The sequence below is a fragment of the Channa argus genome, chromosome 4, assembly GCF_033026475.1.
Source record: "Channa argus isolate prfri chromosome 4, Channa argus male v1.0, whole genome shotgun sequence".
Taxonomy (NCBI): domain Eukaryota; kingdom Metazoa; phylum Chordata; class Actinopteri; order Anabantiformes; family Channidae; genus Channa; species Channa argus.
In genome coordinates this window covers 24,586,198-24,604,029 of record NC_090200.1, presented here as the reverse complement: position 1 = coordinate 24,604,029, position 17,832 = coordinate 24,586,198, and the positions used below count along the sequence as shown (strand labels likewise).

Sequence of the window (17,832 nt, the reverse complement as noted above, 5' to 3'; positions counted from 1 at the left end):
CGATTTTAGCTGGTGGGACAAATGAAATGTGAAATTTCTTATTTCTATAACAAAACATGTATAGAATTGGGTTCAGTTTGCCAAGTTACTATAATTTACGGTTCTGATGAAACTGCAATGAAACATTCTGTTTCACACACTAATTTACCATAAATGTCTTTAAATTCATTTTGGGTATTTTAAACTGGGTAAGATAATATAAATAAAATCTAAGCCCCAGATAAATAATCTTATGCAACTTGTGCTGAACAGGATAAAAGCTCTGCTGTGGTGTTTTCTAGCAACTCACTCTCTCTTTACCTCTAATTGATCCCCTTGTGTGTGCACAGGCAAAGTCAAAAGCTTTTCCTTTTCATCTTTGATGTTAAGGAGCTTGGCTCACTGTAAAGCCATCTGAGACAACCCTAGAAAACATGTGAGCACTGGGGTCAAATGTATAGTATGGTATAGAAGTGGGTATAGTCCTGGAATGACTTATGATTACTACACTTCAATAAGCTGAGTAAGTTTGTTTGTGAAATAATACATCTCACATTTTATTATAGATTTAACATTGTAGTGATCTCATAGGGATCTCATATCTCTTTGATCGCAAGGGATATCCAGCCTGTGAGTCACGCTGCTGTATGAACAAGTTCGTCCATTCTTATTTGTTTTATTATGCAAATATTTGCACATTATCTAATCATTGGAAAAAGGTGGGGCCAGTTTGTCTAACTTTCAAGTCCAAAACTGGACATTACAAATGATGTGCAGTATAGCTCCTGCTCTATGCAAACACAGTTACTATGGTTGCTATTAAGATAGAAATTTAGAAGAAATTGAAGGAGAGGAAAGGAGGCAGAGGAAGCTGCAGCGCGCAGTAAATACAAAACACCACAACCATCATGGATAATTACCATTAGTTATGTTACCTTTGACTTCATGGACGCAAGCATACAGAAGAACACACACAAATACCCACAAAACTCTACAGCATAGTATCTACTGAGCTGCTAAAAGACATCGAAGGTTAAAGGACCATTTTGAACCAAAAACTCATATTTACTGTATATGAGCACATATAGTTGTACACATCACACAATACTGTAGACAACTAGAAAGCAGACATAGTTATTTACTGCTTGGGAAATCATTTTGTGCTGGGCTGCTATAAATACAGTAGATCTATTGATGGAAAGCATTCATAAGGGCTGCATATGAAATAGAGACAGTAAAACACACATGCTGAAAATCAAGAATCAAACTAACTCGTCCAACTAAAGTGAATACCTATCTACATATTATAATGAAAGCATGTTGAACTCAGAAAACTGCAGGAAAAATTCTTTTGTGTGCATGTAACATACAAAAAAGGCTTATTAAACCTTTATTGGAAGTGATGGAAGACAATATCCACTGTACCTGTTTTACACAAACATTTATTCATGTTTATGGCTCTAAAATAAGGGTTCAGCAAATCATTAAGCATATCCCAAAGTTTAAGTTAGTTTAACAAAACATTACTCCCTCTGTCTTTACTAGAACACAAGATGCATTGCTAAGCTGCAGAGAACAGATAAAAACTAAAGGGGGAAAATTAATACTAAGAAGGATGTATTTTTTTAGGATATTGACTTAATTTGGTTGAGTCAGACTGCTGAAGCCTTTTATATTTTATGGGTGTGTGGCAATGGTGGGTTACCTCAGGGTTACCATTGCTGCAAAAAGACAATCTTATTAAGGTGTTTACCTACTCAATAATAGTAAACACACTCATCCTTTTAGTTCTGCTCATTTGACACTGATCATGCAAACTCCACAGTGTCGCCACAGTGGATCATTGTCCGCATGTTGATTTGGCACAGTTTTTACACAAGATGCCTTTCCGGAAGCAACCCTCCCCAATTTCTACCGGGCTTGGACCGGCAGTGCACAGCTGGGGATGGGACTATGGTCCGTGGCCTTACCAACTGAGCTACAGCCACCCCGATCATGCAAACTACTTTTAAAGTTTGAAAATGTCTTCTTCTAAACACACCCGGCCATTACAGATATGACACAATGAGACATTTTATTTTTTGAGGCAAAACTCATTTTATAGTTTGAAGCCTCTCTGTGTGGGTCCATGTGTATCCATGTGTGTATGTTAAAAAAAATGGTATTTGTACAAGATTGGTAGTATTTTCTGATATTTATGGTTGATATTATATTTATGCTTTCCTGTCAAATAGTAAAATTTTTATGAAGCTAAATCAAAAATGTTTGACATCATTCTTTTTATTTTTTTCTTACCAGTATGGTAGTGCAGAAGCAAGTCCTGTGTGTGGTCTCCAACGGTCATAGGGTGGAAATCCACTGTCACCTGCAAGCTCTCGCCAACATCAAGAGTCCCAGAAGAGGGCGTCACTGAAAAAGGCCTGATATCAACAGAAGAGAATGGAATTTTTTTCAAGTTGCAACAAAACTAATATCCAACCCAAATGTTTAATAAACATTTTATTTGCGAATACTTTAAATGTTAGTTAAATGTTACTTTTTTGTGTGTAGCTTAAAAATCGCAATGCTGTTTCCTATGTTGCGGACTAGGTGAGTCTTCTGTGTGAAGGCTTTCACTGCACAAACAGGTAAGTAGAACTCATCTTGAAAGTCAAGAATGGCACGTGGCCCAATGGCACGGACTGGGACCTCAAACCGCTCTCTCTCTGTTACACAAACCAGATTGTGATGGTAGTCCTTGATGGAGAACAATAAAAAAGTGTCAAACACTCAAACTTAACCGAGTACAAATTATATAATATATATAATATATATAATATATCTATACAGTAATAGATATATTACTGATGTGTTTGATCCTGATTCACCAGCCTTTCCTTGCAAATGCATACGCTATTTGCTTTTTGTCCAATATAAAATATCACCATACATACTCTCATTGACAGTGTTATCATGGTGATGTTTAATAGTTGGGTTTAACATTTCAGCTTGCTATCATCCTAGAATTAACCATTTAGCATTAAACACACAAAGTCCCTGTAATATAGTGGGAATAAATATCCGTATCAGAAAGAAATATGTAGTTAAATAAAACTTACACCTAGTGGGGGCACAAGATGTTGGTTTAGGGAAAATAGTAGGATATTTTCAACTACATGAATGTCATTCCTTTCCAATTATTTATGTATTTATTTATATATTTTTTTGTAATATTTGAGTATCTGCCAGTGTGTTGGGCCGACGAACCAACTGATAGACAAAGCCTCCCACTGAACCTCACCACTGGCTAGCATGGCAACAAACATTTAAGTGTTGATACTACTGTAAAACATCTATCACAGATAAGGGATTATGCTATCTATAATAAAAGATAGATTTCACGTTGACCTTTAAATCTCATGTTTCACTCTAACCAACAGCCGTAGTAAGAGATAAAACTAAAGGATGAACTGGTCTAACTTAAAGCCTTACACTTCGCTCTTAACCTTCTGACCCTGGTGTTATGGACAAAATATCGAATCATTTCCTTAATATAAATTATATGTATGCTTATTAAGGGAAATGTGCCATTATAACTTTGCGTACACAATAGTTATTCTTTTAAGAATTCAAAGTACCTTCCATCTCCCTTACCTTGTTCTCCTGCGGGGTGAAGAATACAGTGAAAGTAGAAGACATTCCTGGAGCAACCTTGCAACAGGCATCCTCTGGACCACCCACATAGAAGTACTCCGAGTCTTTCAGCTCTAGCTTCACTTGTCGAGAAACCTTGACAAAATGTCACAAAAATTTTAATAATTCTTAAACCCAAAACCGCAACAAACACAGAACTACACAGAGATACACATTCGAGTTATCATTTATTCATTATTACTTGACTTCTTGTACAAATTTTTCCAATCCTCTATTACCTTTTCAAATCATTTTACACAGCTTACACACAGCCCACACCTCATGAGGCAATCACAGACAAACACATGTTGTGAATAGTTCCTATTTTTACACTACTAAGGTCAACGATAGCGTGTTTCTGTTATTCTATTACAGAGCTGTTTATGATTGAAACATTAGCTCATCAGCCATGTTAGTGTTAACATTTATTCAGTCACACACCTTGTCATTGTTGAGAAGAAGAAGAGGTAACTTGTAGGTTTGTGCTGGAGTGAAGTTCTGGAAGACCAGCTCAGATGGGTAGGGCTGGAAAAGTGCATGGTCCACATCTACTAAAGACGACTGACATCACACACACACACAAATATATATGAATCCCCCAAATAATTACACACACACACACACACACACACACACACACACAAATATATATGAATCGCCCAAATAATTAAATAATTCATGTATGAGTAGACCAGGGTAATTTCAATCTCTTATTTCCCTTTTTTGAAGCATTGTTAAGCATTCTTTAAGGCTACAGTACATTCCAGCAATTTATTGTAGCATTCTTTTCACTTAAAAATGGGAGTGACAAAATATGGATTGAAATAGCTCCAAACTGAGATATTTAGTCCTACACCAGCTCCTCGAACACCCATAATTGAGAATTTAGTTGTCCTCACTTTTGATAAATGCAGTTGTCTTGAGCAATCTTCCCCTCTCGTAACTTACATTAAATTATGTTTTTTTAAGTTACGTTTTTCACAGGGAATGTGCTTTTCATTTATTCTTTATTATTGTAAAATAGCAGGTCAAAGTGTAAAAATAAAACTGTTCAGGCATGTCATTTTTTCGTTTTCAGGATGACCTAAAATAATTCTTCAACAGTGGCCCATACTATAGTTGAAGTTAGTCACATATATTTGACAGGTCAGCCAAAAAATTGAAAAAGGTGAAATGCAAAAATGGGTGCTCATAATTGATATGGTTGCAAACTATTGTTTTATGAGCATCATAAGCTTTAGATAGCCTTTTGCTCCAAGTACAGAGCAGTCACACTGCTTGCCCTCTTCACATCAATTAGTGCCTGCTGAGTAAGGAGAAACAGCTTTGGTAGATTCTAAATGACCTTAATAGGAAGCACATGTTCTGCATGCAGGGGATGAATGAAAAAATTACAACATGTGTTTTTTTCTGGTCTCAGCTCTGCAATCAAATTTCAAATCCAATGTAGTTTGGTGATTTAAAGGTAAACTGAGTTTTGGTCTCATATAAAGACAAAAGAATCAGCTGAAACATATCTGAAGACAGCATCTGTAACAGCAAGCTGCTCTCCATTCTCTACCTTATTTTGTAGGGTGTTACTATTCAATAAAAATACAGCCTCTATTATGTAATTTAATTTATAACACAAATTATTCTGCTACTGACATATCACAACACTGTCTTGCATTTACTTTGTGATGTGTAGTCTTGCTCATGTCAAGAAGCTCCAGGATGCAGGGAGGGTGCATCCTGTTGGTGTTTGCCAGACGTTCTTCTGTAGACTGTAGCCTCTCCTGAGAGTAAACCGATGGGGTCACCTGCAAACACACAGTGCCTCAGTTCAGTATGCTAATTGCATTGATTGCTTGATTTCTGCCTCTTAAGAGAGTACATCATACAAGACTATTACTACTGACAGGGAAAATGAGCAAATATAATGAGCACAAGCACTCAACTCAAAACTGTCAGCTGTAACAAGTATGCAGATGCCTGCCTCAAATACATACAGGAGCATTAGCACTGACTGATTTCAGGATCTAAAAGCATGTTAAGATCTGCAGCATACTGTGGTACATACTGTATCTGCTCCACATACTCTCTGGCATCAGGGAAACATCCAACTGCGATTAACGTGTTTCAAGGTTATACAGAAAATTCTTTTTGCTTAAAATTTAAATAAATAATGCAGCTGAAGGGGTTATTGTATATGCAATATTAATTAGCTGCAAGTTAGGTACACAATTGTATATTCATAATATGCTGTTTTATTATTCAGGGACAACAAAAAATTGCATATGAGACACTATCCTTTACAAGGTGTCTACAAGGAAAACTGATCCACAGAACTTTGACAATTGTGCTATGAGATATACAGTAACTGTTGCTGTTGTATTGGTCTACATTAATTTAAGCTAAAGGTGTAAATAAAAAACTGGCAACAAAACTTCAGGTTTAAAAAACCTGTAATCTTTTTTGTGTTAATTGCATTCTTACATGAGAAACCTTGCTAACCATTGCTAATCTTTTCACCTTTTCAAGCAGAGAACAGAGGCCTAATAGTACTTAGATGACGTTAAAGCAACAAAACACTGTAGTCACAAAGGTGTTGTTAGGTCATTTGAAACAGCTTCTGTAACAGAATGGGAGAGAATGCCCACAAGAGCTGACTAATTTTAACTGGATTACTTGGTGATGGTCATGCCCTCTTATTGCCACAATGTTTCACAACAGGAAAAAACACAGGTAAATTGGAGTTCAGCGAGAAAAAGCAACATGATATTCTCACCCTTTTTGTCTTGTCCTCCTTCAGAACAACTTTCTGATTATACATAGACACTTTGTTCTTCAACCACTTTGTTCTTGTGGGAATTTGAATGGCTGTCATTTTGAATGGGATTTGTAATAAACACACCTGCAGAGAAGGACATGACAACAGAAGAGAAGTTTACTGTACACATAATGACAGTTTCGTTGGTATATGGTGTACATACGTGATTTTCAACATCTACCACTCTAATCTTTGAATGGAACGTACCTGGTATTAAACTCATTGATCTCGCATGTAGCGCCCCTTTAAGTGTTATTTACTGTAAGTCCTGCGATCTTCTTCGCTCACGTTACAGTGTTACACTAAACTTCACATCGGCTACATTTTCATAAAAATCTTTTAGCTAATGTTAGCTAATGAAAGTCATGCACTAAGCCATGCACTAACATAACTAACAAAACGAATGAATTTACGTCGCCCAGGTGACGATAGCTAACAACAACTTTCGACTCGGTTTGTAGCTATATTTTATTTATTTATTTTTACCTGGCTAAACTCTAAACTCATAACTCTAGAGGAAGCATCATGGCTTAACCAGCTGCTTTGCTGTGCTGTAAAAAAATCCGTCTTACCACTGTGTACGTTAATAAACAGTTGATTGAGATTCTCCCAAAGTCATTCTAGCGCTCCACAACTTCGTTGTGATTTGTTACCGCAGCAACGCACTCGCCCACCTCCCTCTAAGCTATTTTCTGATTGGCTAGCGATGTCGATGCTTAAAAACCCGGATGCTGGAAATGTTGCGTAAAGAAAAGTTGTCTGTAAGAAGAAAGCAGCCTCAAGCATCTGCTACGCGTCGTTTGAACAAGGGTTTAAACAAGAACATTAAGATAATAAGAATTCATGCTTTGAAATGTTTAAAATAAATGTTACAGTAGTTCCTCAATTTGGCACGCTTTTTTATAAATATATTCTTATAAATCACAAAAAATTAACAAATATATTAATAAAGTGGGCAGTAATTCACAAATTGTTAATTGTCCCACTTTTTCCCAAACGCCTTAGATTAAAGCTGAAAAACGTTGCTTTCTTGAGTGTTTCATTTCAAATTCAATGAGGTAGTGCACAGAGGCCAAATGCCAAAAAAAGACAATTTTACATGAACCTGACTGTTCATAAAACTATGAATAACTATTGGAAAGTGAGAAGTAGAAATCTTCAATGCAATAGAAGTAATATCAAATATCACATAACAATGTAAAGAATCTTTTTTTATAAAGGACTGAGATACTCCACAGTTGAACACAACACAACCACCACAAGTAAAGAAGTTACCATCCAGTTACTGTCTGCTAAACTAACATTTCTGCAAAGTACACTGCTGAATAAATAATACCTCTATACTAGTCCCATAACAAGTGCACATCCCATTTCAAGTCCTGTACATATACACACACACATACAAGAAGGCACACACACAAAACTACTTGTCTGTATGTGTTCAAGGGGTCATTAAAAAGGCAAGTAGGGCTACTAAAGGTATTTGAAAGCCCAGTGAACACAATGACAGCACAGGAATTTCTAATGTTACTTACACCGTTACAAATCCACTCATTTATCCCCTTTGACTGATTGTTAATGGCATTGATATTTTGACTGATATTGTTCTGGGATTAATATTTTTGTTTTCCACCAAGACTGACTAGCACTATAAAGTATCTGATCTGCTCCACTGCTGTGTATGACTAAATACGATAGTTAGAAAACTAAGCTGTACCAAAATCTAATGCATTCCCATGTATGAACACATAAACCTAACACATTATTAGTTTAGAGCCTATTTGTTTTGATGTATTGTTGTGATATATTATTGATTCTCTCTCTCATGCTCCCCAGACTGCACCTTGTAGCTATGTGTGTGAGACAGAGAGAAAAACTATCTTTACAGTATTATATGTTCGTGTAAAGTTCCTATTTTAGGTGTTGATCTCAACTAAATGACTAGAAACTTATAATATTCAAAAAACTCTAGGGCTGTAGCTGATTTCCCACAACTTTCCGTTTCTTTCAGTGCCTATATTGCCCTCTCATTGTGTTACTACCCTCGTTCCCAGGCCACTGTCCCTCTCAGTGAACGGATCACTGAGTTGTCCACCGTGGTAGAAAATTGGATTAGTCTTTTACAAAGTGACCGGCAGCCTGCGTAAGCTTCGCCCTTAACGCCATGACGTCAGCGCGCACCATCAAAGCCACTACTGCGTCGGCAGAAGCAGAAGCTCCATCAGCCGCTTAACTACTGTGAAGTGAGTGTGGAACGCACCGCTCGCAAACGACACAAACGCTGTCTTATCAGCAGGTTGGTTCTCCTCATCATCAGATATGGAAGCGGCATCATCTATCTCCGGTCAGTGCAGGTAAGACCGATAATTCTGGGTGGTGGTAAACCGGAGTGGAACGTATATTCATAACTGTAAGGGCTTCATTTGGCTTAGTTAGGCTACAATACGGCTCAGATGGTTCAAAACACAAAGTATGTTGGTAAAGTTTGCATTTTTTATGATAACTGTGCCGTTTGAGGGCAGTTTAGACAGGCGTTGTGAGGATTATAATGACATATAGGCATAGGGACTTCCTCCTTCACTCTGACGTATATGTTTCAGGTGGTACAGCTAATGTTTCAATGAAAAGCCCCTGGTAAAATTATCTGAAAAATCCGGGTCCATCAACCTCCTCTTTTTATTCAACTGTGAAGTTTTCTGTCAGTAAGGTTCCCTTTGCATACTCACTTAACAGGCTTGTCTATTTCTGCTTCACCAAAAGTCTCGGTGCTTAGCAACAGCCCAGTCTGGTCAGACTCGTTTGTATTGATAAGTGAGGGGGCCCATCTGTGCTGTGCAGCTGCGTCTGCGTCAAGTACCACGGACAGCTCCGTGCGGGTCGGCCGGTGCCACGGGAGTCAGAGAGGTCAGAGCCACAGATGAATAATAAGACAGCAGCACTGAAAGAAAAAGTCGAGAGGGAGTATGGAAACTTAAATAGACTATTGTTAACGCTTAGCCTGCATGTGCCACAGTTGTCTTTTCAAATGGGATGGTGTGGACCAAATGCGCACAGTAAATCTGAAGTAGCCTGTTCAAACGCTTATGAAAAAAGACATTTAATAGTGTGCAGCTCATGGTAATATGGACATTTTAGAGGAAAATCAAACAGTTTATGTAAAACTGGTGGAAAATAAACTCATACTCATATCGTTTCATTATTTGTTATAAGTTCTTTGACCTTAGTTCTAGTTCATGATACATTTGTTGCAAAACAATTGCATCTCCCTATTTTCAAATGGCAAAAAGTGTAAAACTTTTTTTCCATCACTATAATATTTAGTGCACATTTGGAGTACTATTTTTCTTGATGATCAAGGAGTTTACCAAAAATTCTGGTAAAAGTGCAAAAGTATTCATCTCCTTGTACAAATGTATTACAAATTAACTAGAAAAAGCATTTAGCAAAGCTGAAAATAGCTGAACTGTTTTCTTATACTGGTTAGTTAAACATCAAAGACAAACATGAAAGGTAAAAACTACAAAGGCAACAAGGTGATATCATTGATGATATCGTCAATGGCATCATAAGTATAAAAATTTTAAAATGTATAAAAGATATCAAAAGCTATAAAGCAAGCAATAATAAACTGGTCATTTTGAAGTTTGAACGGTGTTTCTAGCTGAAAGAAATACTGTTTAACTTTGTGACATTAAATATCACAAAGTGGTGAAAACAATACAGGCTTACAAAGTTAGTATTAGACTAGAAATATCAAGGAGGTATTATAGAAATAATCTGATTTGTTCTTCAGTTGGGAGGGTTAAAGGCTTAGCCACTGTCAAAATTATATATATATATATATATATATATATATATATATATATATATATATATATATATAAATAAATGTTTTTGTTGGTCAGTTTAGTGATTCATTGGTGGAAATATTGTGGTTTGGTGATATAATGCATATGAGTGCTGATGTCTCCATGTGTCAATTCTTGTGTTTATGAATCACTCATTATAAAAAGACAGTCATTTGTCATGTTACATAAACTGAACTGTTACCAGTAATTTCTCACCTTCTAGGCTACAGTTCAGTGAACCTGTTTATGAATTACTTAAAGACAGAACAGCAGAAGTTATACCTGCCACCTGTTGTCAAGTGTATGTGTGTGTTTGTGTGTAATGCTGCCATAACCACATGAAGAGTTATGTGAAGGGCAACTTCTGCAACTGACTGGTAATGACAGCCATACAAACATGTGCCACAGCTGTACTTGTAAGGTATTGGGATGATTGTCCCACAGAGTGTTAAAATATAGAAATTTAAAATATAGAAATAGTAGAGCTAAATCCATTTTCTCACGCCTTTGGTATTGCTCTACACCCATCATCTGAAGCTGGCAGAGCTGACGGTGAATAGAGGGTGTGCTAGCAGTTAATTGGCCTGGTAACTGGTCCACTGGAAACTTTAAATCTCAGGTTTCAGAGATACAGTCAATACAAAGCCCTCAGGTAGTTGGGTGGGGCATTATTTACACATAAAAGTTAATCACTGTAACTTCACTCTCCTATTCAGCACTAAAAGATTTCCCAGCTCCTGTTTTAACCTTAAATTACATTGGGAAAACTAGTCTGATGTAGCAGTCATCTTAGACAGCAGCTCTGAAATGGGCCTGAAACCATGAGGCTTCCTCCCGCCGCAGATTGGTCTGGTGAAGTGTAATTGTATTTTAATGACAAAGTTAGAGGCATGCTGAGGTACACTATCAAGCATATAGGCATACAACCAAATTTATAATCAGAATTACAGCCTGTTCTAGACTTTGTATAATGTAGTACCTCGAGGCACTCCCAATCAAATCAACATCCCTGAATAATAATTTGGCTGGTGCTGTTAAAATGACAAAGTAAAAACCCATAAGTCTGTTGTACATTATGTTCCTTTGCGTGTCCTTTTACTCCTGTGCATTTCAGAGTGGTTTCCCCTCCAGCATCTCTACTTAGCATGGTTGTTGCAGAGTATTGTATAATATTATCAGGACTTTGAGGATTTTCTTTTTAGAGTAGCTTCGCATATGTTTCATCTGTCCGCTACTCTGACTTTTAATTGTAAGCGTGACAGATGTTGATTAGTTTTTATGGCATTTACTTTGGGATAACAATGATGGTTATGGTGGCAATTATCATACACACATGGAATAATGTAACAAGTAACATTTCATATTAATTAAAATGTTTCCATTATTTTTCAGTTACACTTATGAAGAATACAAAGAGACAGCAGACTGGTTGCTCACCCACACAGAGCAGCGTCCTAAAGTGGCCATCATCTGTGGCTCAGGTCTGGGCAGTCTGGCTGATCTGCTGGACGACAAGAAGGTCTTTGATTATAAGGACATCCCACGTTTCCCTACTAGCACTGGTAGGTCGTGTCTGTTGTCATTTGCATTATATCAAAAGCATATAAGTGTTTGGATGCTCTTTAGCCATACTAGCAGCTCCTCTTGATGTGTATGTGTATGTGCTCTGCAGTGGCAGGTCATGGTGGTCATCTGGTCTTTGGGAAGCTGCAGGCCTGTGACTGTGTCTGCATGCAGGGACGATTCCATTTCTACGAGGGCTACAACATACACACTGTAAGCTATAGTATGAACTATAGAGTATACAGTATGAAGTGCTGCTAGGAAGCTGGGGGGAAGGTTATTGTTAAAGAAAAGATCTAAACAGCCAGTAAAATTAACTTGTTGTAATAATGTACTTGTTATTAATTAGTATGTTATGTTTGCATCAGATCAAACTCAATGCTTAACACTCAGAGATATATGCTTTTTTACTCCTGTAATTTGCCTTGTGAGCAGTTTTTTGTCTCCATTTGGTCAAAATCCAACTTGCCCCTGAATTCTGAGACCCTGCTGATGTGAATGATATACTATCCAGGACAACTGAACTACAGCTGGCAGTTTAAACTCTGACTTTGTCAGTCACTTTGAGAAAAACATTCACAGTTTCTTTAGCTAGGCCTAATCTTTAAACCACTAGTATTCTTGCAACAGTGGGAGTCTCGTGTTACATGTCATATGACTGATTTGGTGCCACAAGTCGGTATTTCAGGTTACAAGTAAATACTGAATTTAAATTTAGCAGAAACGTTTATCGAAAGCAACCAGTGGTGGAAGAAGTATTGAAAAACTGTACTTAAGTAAAAGTAGAAATAAACAAACAATTGTGTATTATAATAAAATTACAAGTACCCGCTGAAATTTCTACTTTACAGAAATTAAGTACATGATTTACATTTTACTTAAATAAAATCTTTTCTTTGTCCTTATCTGTGGAGCAGCGCTGCTTCAAGTTTGGGGGAACATTATTAAATGGTTAATGGTTAAAGTTGTTTAGCTAAATGATCTGATGCTTTTTCCAATTTTATTTCTAAACTACTCATGTTTTGTGAATAGAATATGTCAAATAGTCTTTTAAATAGGATGGAAGGAGAAACTGACACTATGCCTTTCTCTTGTTATTCATTTTCATTAAAAAAAATGGAAGAAGTGGTTTATTATGAAATATGCAAAGTGTATTTGTAACATGTAATGTCACTTTGATTAGAAATGTAGTGGAGTAAAAGGTACAGATATTTGCTCTTAGATGTAGTGGAGTAAAAGTAGCCATAATTAATTCTAGTTAAGTACAGATACATTAAAAATATACAGAAACAAAGTACTTGCACTTTATACTTTCACGGATAGCAACTTGGTTTTTTTTCAATTATCGTTTATAATATAATTTTCATGTAATTGTGCACATTTCGTGTTTTCCAGTGCCTTTATAAGTTGTGAGCTACACAACCCTCGACAATAATAAGTTTTAAATGTTGCTCAGAAATCTGGCTAACGATTTACTAGTTGTGATAAAAAACTCACCCAGTTCCTAGACATGGCACTGGCCTTTGGTCGGCAGGTACACTGTATGTGTGGTTTATTTTATTACCCACAGAAATGTGTCATCTTCACATAAAATGACCAATATAAGCCAAGTGAATCATAAAATGCAGTTTTATACATTCAGTAATAGAAGGCCAGATGCATTATGACTCCTATATGCAGTTAGAACTTTGGAAAGAAGATGCATCAGCTGATATCTACATAAACTGAGTTGTACTCAAAAAGATTTAACTACCCTGTCAGGTAAATTCTCACGATAATTCTCATCATTTGTGTTATAATTCTTGTAAGCTGAAAAGAAAACAAGATGAGACAAGGATCAAGTTTTATAACCCACACTAGCTGGATGGGTAAAAGGACGGCAGTGTCAGTGTCATCCAGTGAGTTGGACAATTGTTCTCAAACTAATTTTTAAATTGACCTTCCAGTCACAAGCTTTTTTCCTCAGACAACATACTGTACATCCTCTTCAACTAAAAACTAGCTTGGCCAAGTAAGCATTGCCACCCCAGACCCAATTTGTTTTAATAAAGCAAACTCAACATTAACGGCTTGCTGCAACATTTAACTACTGACAGTTCTTCTATTACACAAGTTCACTTCCAACATGATCCAGCAAACAATGCAAAACTTTTTTAACAAAGTCTAATGTTCTAAAATGACAGGAATGACCTTATCAAGAAGGCAGAGTACCTGAAAACTATTCTGCACTAACTAGCAAAATACTTTCAATGGCAATACAAGTTGTAGAGAAATGTGAAATAGGAAAAGCAATTTTGAAATGTGACTACAGCTGCCCTATAGAGGTTAGTACTGAACTGTTCAGACATGGCAAAACCCACAGTCATAAAAATCCATGCAAAGGCTGCCCCTTTTTATAATATTGACTTCTCACATGATACATATCCTTGACACACACACAACATCAAGGCAATAAAATAATGACAGTGTCATTCTCTGAAGCACAGCATGTTTGTGTCTACAGGTGGCTTTCCCAGTGCGAGTCTTCTTCCTGTTGGGTGTGAAAACTCTGATTGTCACAAACGCTGCAGGGGGCCTCCATGACAGCTATAAAGTGGGAGACATCATGCTCATTAAGGATCACATCAACATGCCGGGATTTGCAGGACAGAACCCGCTGTGCGGCCACAACGATGAAAGGTACAGCATAACCACAAAAGCAGCTACTGTGTGAACGTAAAAGTTATATACTGGGAATGTTTGTGTTACAGATTGAAGCTACAGTCATTAAATTAATGTCTCCTCAGGTTTGGAGCACGCTTCCCTTGCATGTCTGATGCATATGACTGTGAATTGAGGACTCTGGCCAAGAAAACAGCAAAGGAGCAGGGCTGCGACAGTTTCCTTCAGGAAGGGGTTTACTGCATGCTGGCTGGGCCGACATATGAGACCATTGCAGAATGCAGAGTCCTGCAGAACCTGGGGGCAGACGCTGTGGGTTAGTACGGCCCCCTCACGTTTTGTTAAAGGGATACTAAGAAAAAACCTTTGCAAGCAAGCAATAGATAGGTGTTTTTAATTGATTAAATATCTCCATGTACATAATTATTTAGCAACTTCTTCCTATTGCCTAGGTATGAGTACAGTCCCAGAGGTGGTGGTGGCTCGTCATTGCGGCTTGCGCGTCTTGGGTCTGTCCCTCATCACCAATAAGGTTGTGACAGATTATGAAAGCAAGGAGAAAGCTAACCACGAGGAGGTGCTGAAGACCACGCAGCACCGAACAAACGACCTCCAGAAGCTCGTCAGCAACATCATTGCCAAGATCTAAAACCAGTGGGTACAAGATATAATTCCCATCCTCGCAAAATAATTCATTGGTGATGGTATAACCATAAATTTGGGTTATAGGGTTTTAAAAGGTGTGTATCTGTTGAGAGCTGTTCATGTTGAAGGGGGTAGGTTAGTGTTTAATGGGTAAATGTCGATGTAGATTAACAGTAAGAGTAAGAGTTATGATTAGACGCTGGACCTGTCTCATAGCCTAATGGTGAAATGTGTGTGTTTGGCTTCATATTCAATATGATTACATAAAGACAAGGACAAGGACATGTTATTGTGGATTTAGTCCCAGTGAATTTTATCCACTGGCGATGTTGAAAATGAAGATATGATGGCTTAGCTGACAACAAATGGATGGAAATGAAGTGGAAATGAACAGCTGGTTGTATTAAGTCTTACCTGTGCAATATTATCTAAACACTGATCAGCCACAATACGAACAACACTTGGTGGTTTTATTGATGTGGTGGGATAAATTGGATGCTGACAACGACAGGTGTCAGGATGCACAGTCAGTCCCTTCAAGAATTTGCAATGTTGAAATGCAACAATTAATTCAACCTATCATCTGTGAATTGCTGTTTAAAACATAAACATCCCATCACGATTTTTCTTTTAGAAAAGCTGACATGAAATCAGTCATTTCAGGCTTCAACAATCCCAAAATGGCAGGCAAAATCCTGAAGGGACTGGCACAGTGTATCACATCTTGATGCATGCTCAGGTACATGTGACTACTGACAACCTATCAACTCTCCTGCTAATACAATCATACCTTCCATCATTTATACTTAAATTTGTTACATGACTACATGTTATACGACCTATTTGCCTTTACCGCTCATGAATCCATCTATATTTTCAGATGCACATAGGCTGATGGTGACATGAGCGGTTATATACATTTCTTATAGGTCAAGCCATAAAATAATAGCTGCTAATTAGAGACAGTATAGAATGTTTCTTGTGATCAGTAAGGAGACCAGCTATAACCTACTTTCCTTTATTTTGTGATAGCCTAATATTAATATATATATAATGTGCAATTTTATACTTAAAAAGAACAATACAATCTGAACAAAATACCTAAAGCCAAAGGTTAATCTGGATAAGCGGTAGCAGATTACTTTGGGAACAGCTTCACTTGCACAAGGGACCACAACACTTGCAGTTTTCAATATTCTCCATTCTAATCTGGAAACTCGTGCCAGGTTAATTTGACCGTCTCATTCATTAGAGCTGGAAAGGCTGGAGAAATTGTAGATCAGCAGTTCACCTCTTAGGCCATTTGCATCAGCCTTAACATCCAAATAGTCTTAAAGTACAATTCCACTCTGAACAAAACCTATTATAGAACTGCACCATATACTACAAACCAGAATACCGGAAATGTATACACACACACAAAAAAAACAAAACAATTAAGCACAAATTTTCAATTTTAGCATTTTGAATGTGTCTATTATCATGCTTATTACTATATTACAAGTTTGGATTTTTTTCCTAAATATTCTAATGTCCGGTTTGTGAAATCTTCCTTTGTAATAAATGGAGTGAAAAAACTCTGTATACTACAGATTATATTGACTATTTTTTATTTTCTATGTGTAACTCTATTTAGCATTGCATATATTCATATATAAGATAAATCTACTATGATTTAAAACAAATAATTTCCATGCAAAAATTTATATGTAAAATAAATAAATAAAAGATGAAATGCTGATGAAATCTGGTTGGTTGTATTTTTGGGACTTGCACGTGTGTGTGTGTGTGGGTGTGTGTGTGAGACTGAATCAATCAACATGCATTTGAAGGTTTGTTTTCAAGGGGAAAATGAGTTTCTTCCACTTCCAGTGCTAATGAGGATCAGTGAACAGGGACATATCTGTGAAAAGGAGGGAGATAAAGGAAACAACCCCCCACACCTCATCAACACATCCACACTTTTTCTCCATCTTAAGCGTCACTCTCTCAATCCTTCACATTAAACACACCTCAAACAGAAGACGTGCTGTGAGATTGAGATGAAGTGGAAATGGCTGTTCTGTGCCCCGCTCCTTTCTGTTACATAATTCATCTACATACGGCATGTTGAGGTGCACTGTGGAACTGAAATATTAATACAAATCAACTAGGCAGCCCGACAACACAACACCTACACTTTATTTGGCTGGATTGTAGTTGTGCACATGCACAAAAATGTCCCACAACTCAGCTTCACAGTAAAAAAAAACAAAAACAGTGAGACATCTACACAGAAATGCATGTAGGATGCAAATAACAGCCTCTCTGCTTTGAATGAGGGAAGGGGAAGACAAGACACACTGATATAGACAGATGATAGTGGTGACTAAAGAGAATAAGAGGAGAATGAAGTGCGTTTGACTGCACAGTCCCCACAGGCTGGCGACAGGCCTCATCTGTAATGTAATGTTGATCTATCTATTGTCACCATGCCAACTGAGCGATGGGCCCACTATTGATTATTATAGGGTGAAAAGAGAAGCTTGGGGAGTGGAGCCGGACAGCCCTGCTGAGTTTACACTCTTAAACGCCTTCACGCACACAAGCAGTTCTTATGCACTGTCATGTAACTAAGCGCATACTGTCTATGAGACAGAAGCAATCTTGTTAGTG

General features: G+C 37.3%; 2 protein-coding genes across 2 annotated transcripts in view; one reads left to right on the top strand and one right to left on the bottom strand.

Moving 5' to 3' along the window:
* Window positions 1-7,111, bottom strand: part of hydin (HYDIN axonemal central pair apparatus protein) — a 66,125-nt gene extending 59,014 nt beyond the window's left edge. Inside the window, exons 1-7 of the mRNA XM_067500815.1 lie at window positions 7,033-7,111; window positions 6,419-6,544; window positions 5,325-5,450; window positions 4,093-4,212; window positions 3,613-3,747; window positions 2,516-2,715; window positions 2,275-2,399 (exon numbers count right to left, since the gene is read on the bottom strand). Of these exons, the coding sequence (XP_067356916.1) occupies window positions 2,275-2,399; window positions 2,516-2,715; window positions 3,613-3,747; window positions 4,093-4,212; window positions 5,325-5,450; window positions 6,419-6,517 (805 nt within the window). The 5' untranslated portion in view covers window positions 6,518-6,544; window positions 7,033-7,111. The remainder of the gene's footprint in view (window positions 1-2,274; window positions 2,400-2,515; window positions 2,716-3,612; window positions 3,748-4,092; window positions 4,213-5,324; window positions 5,451-6,418; window positions 6,545-7,032) is intronic.
* Window positions 7,112-8,643: 1,532 nt separating this feature from the next.
* pnp6 (purine nucleoside phosphorylase 6) lies at window positions 8,644-16,899 on the top strand. The gene is made up of 6 exons (XM_067500812.1): window positions 8,644-8,814; window positions 11,701-11,870; window positions 11,981-12,084; window positions 14,375-14,550; window positions 14,658-14,848; window positions 14,985-16,899. Exons 1-6 carry the CDS (start codon window positions 8,780-8,782, stop codon window positions 15,179-15,181), a joined length of 873 nt encoding a protein of 290 aa, XP_067356913.1. The 5' UTR covers window positions 8,644-8,779; the 3' UTR covers window positions 15,182-16,899.
* The last annotated feature ends 933 nt before the right edge of the window (window positions 16,900-17,832 follow it).

Bases quoted from the DNA above. Each gene is read 5' to 3' on its own strand.
- pnp6 (XM_067500812.1), top strand. From the start codon at position 8,780: ATGGAAGCGGCATCATCTATCTCCGGTCAGTGCAG. The intron at 8,815-11,700 runs GTAAGACCGATA...ATTATTTTTCAG, and splicing joins TCTATCTCCGGTCAGTGCAG to TTACACTTATGAAGAATACA. The intron at 11,871-11,980 runs GTAGGTCGTGTC...TGTGCTCTGCAG, and splicing joins ACGTTTCCCTACTAGCACTG to TGGCAGGTCATGGTGGTCAT.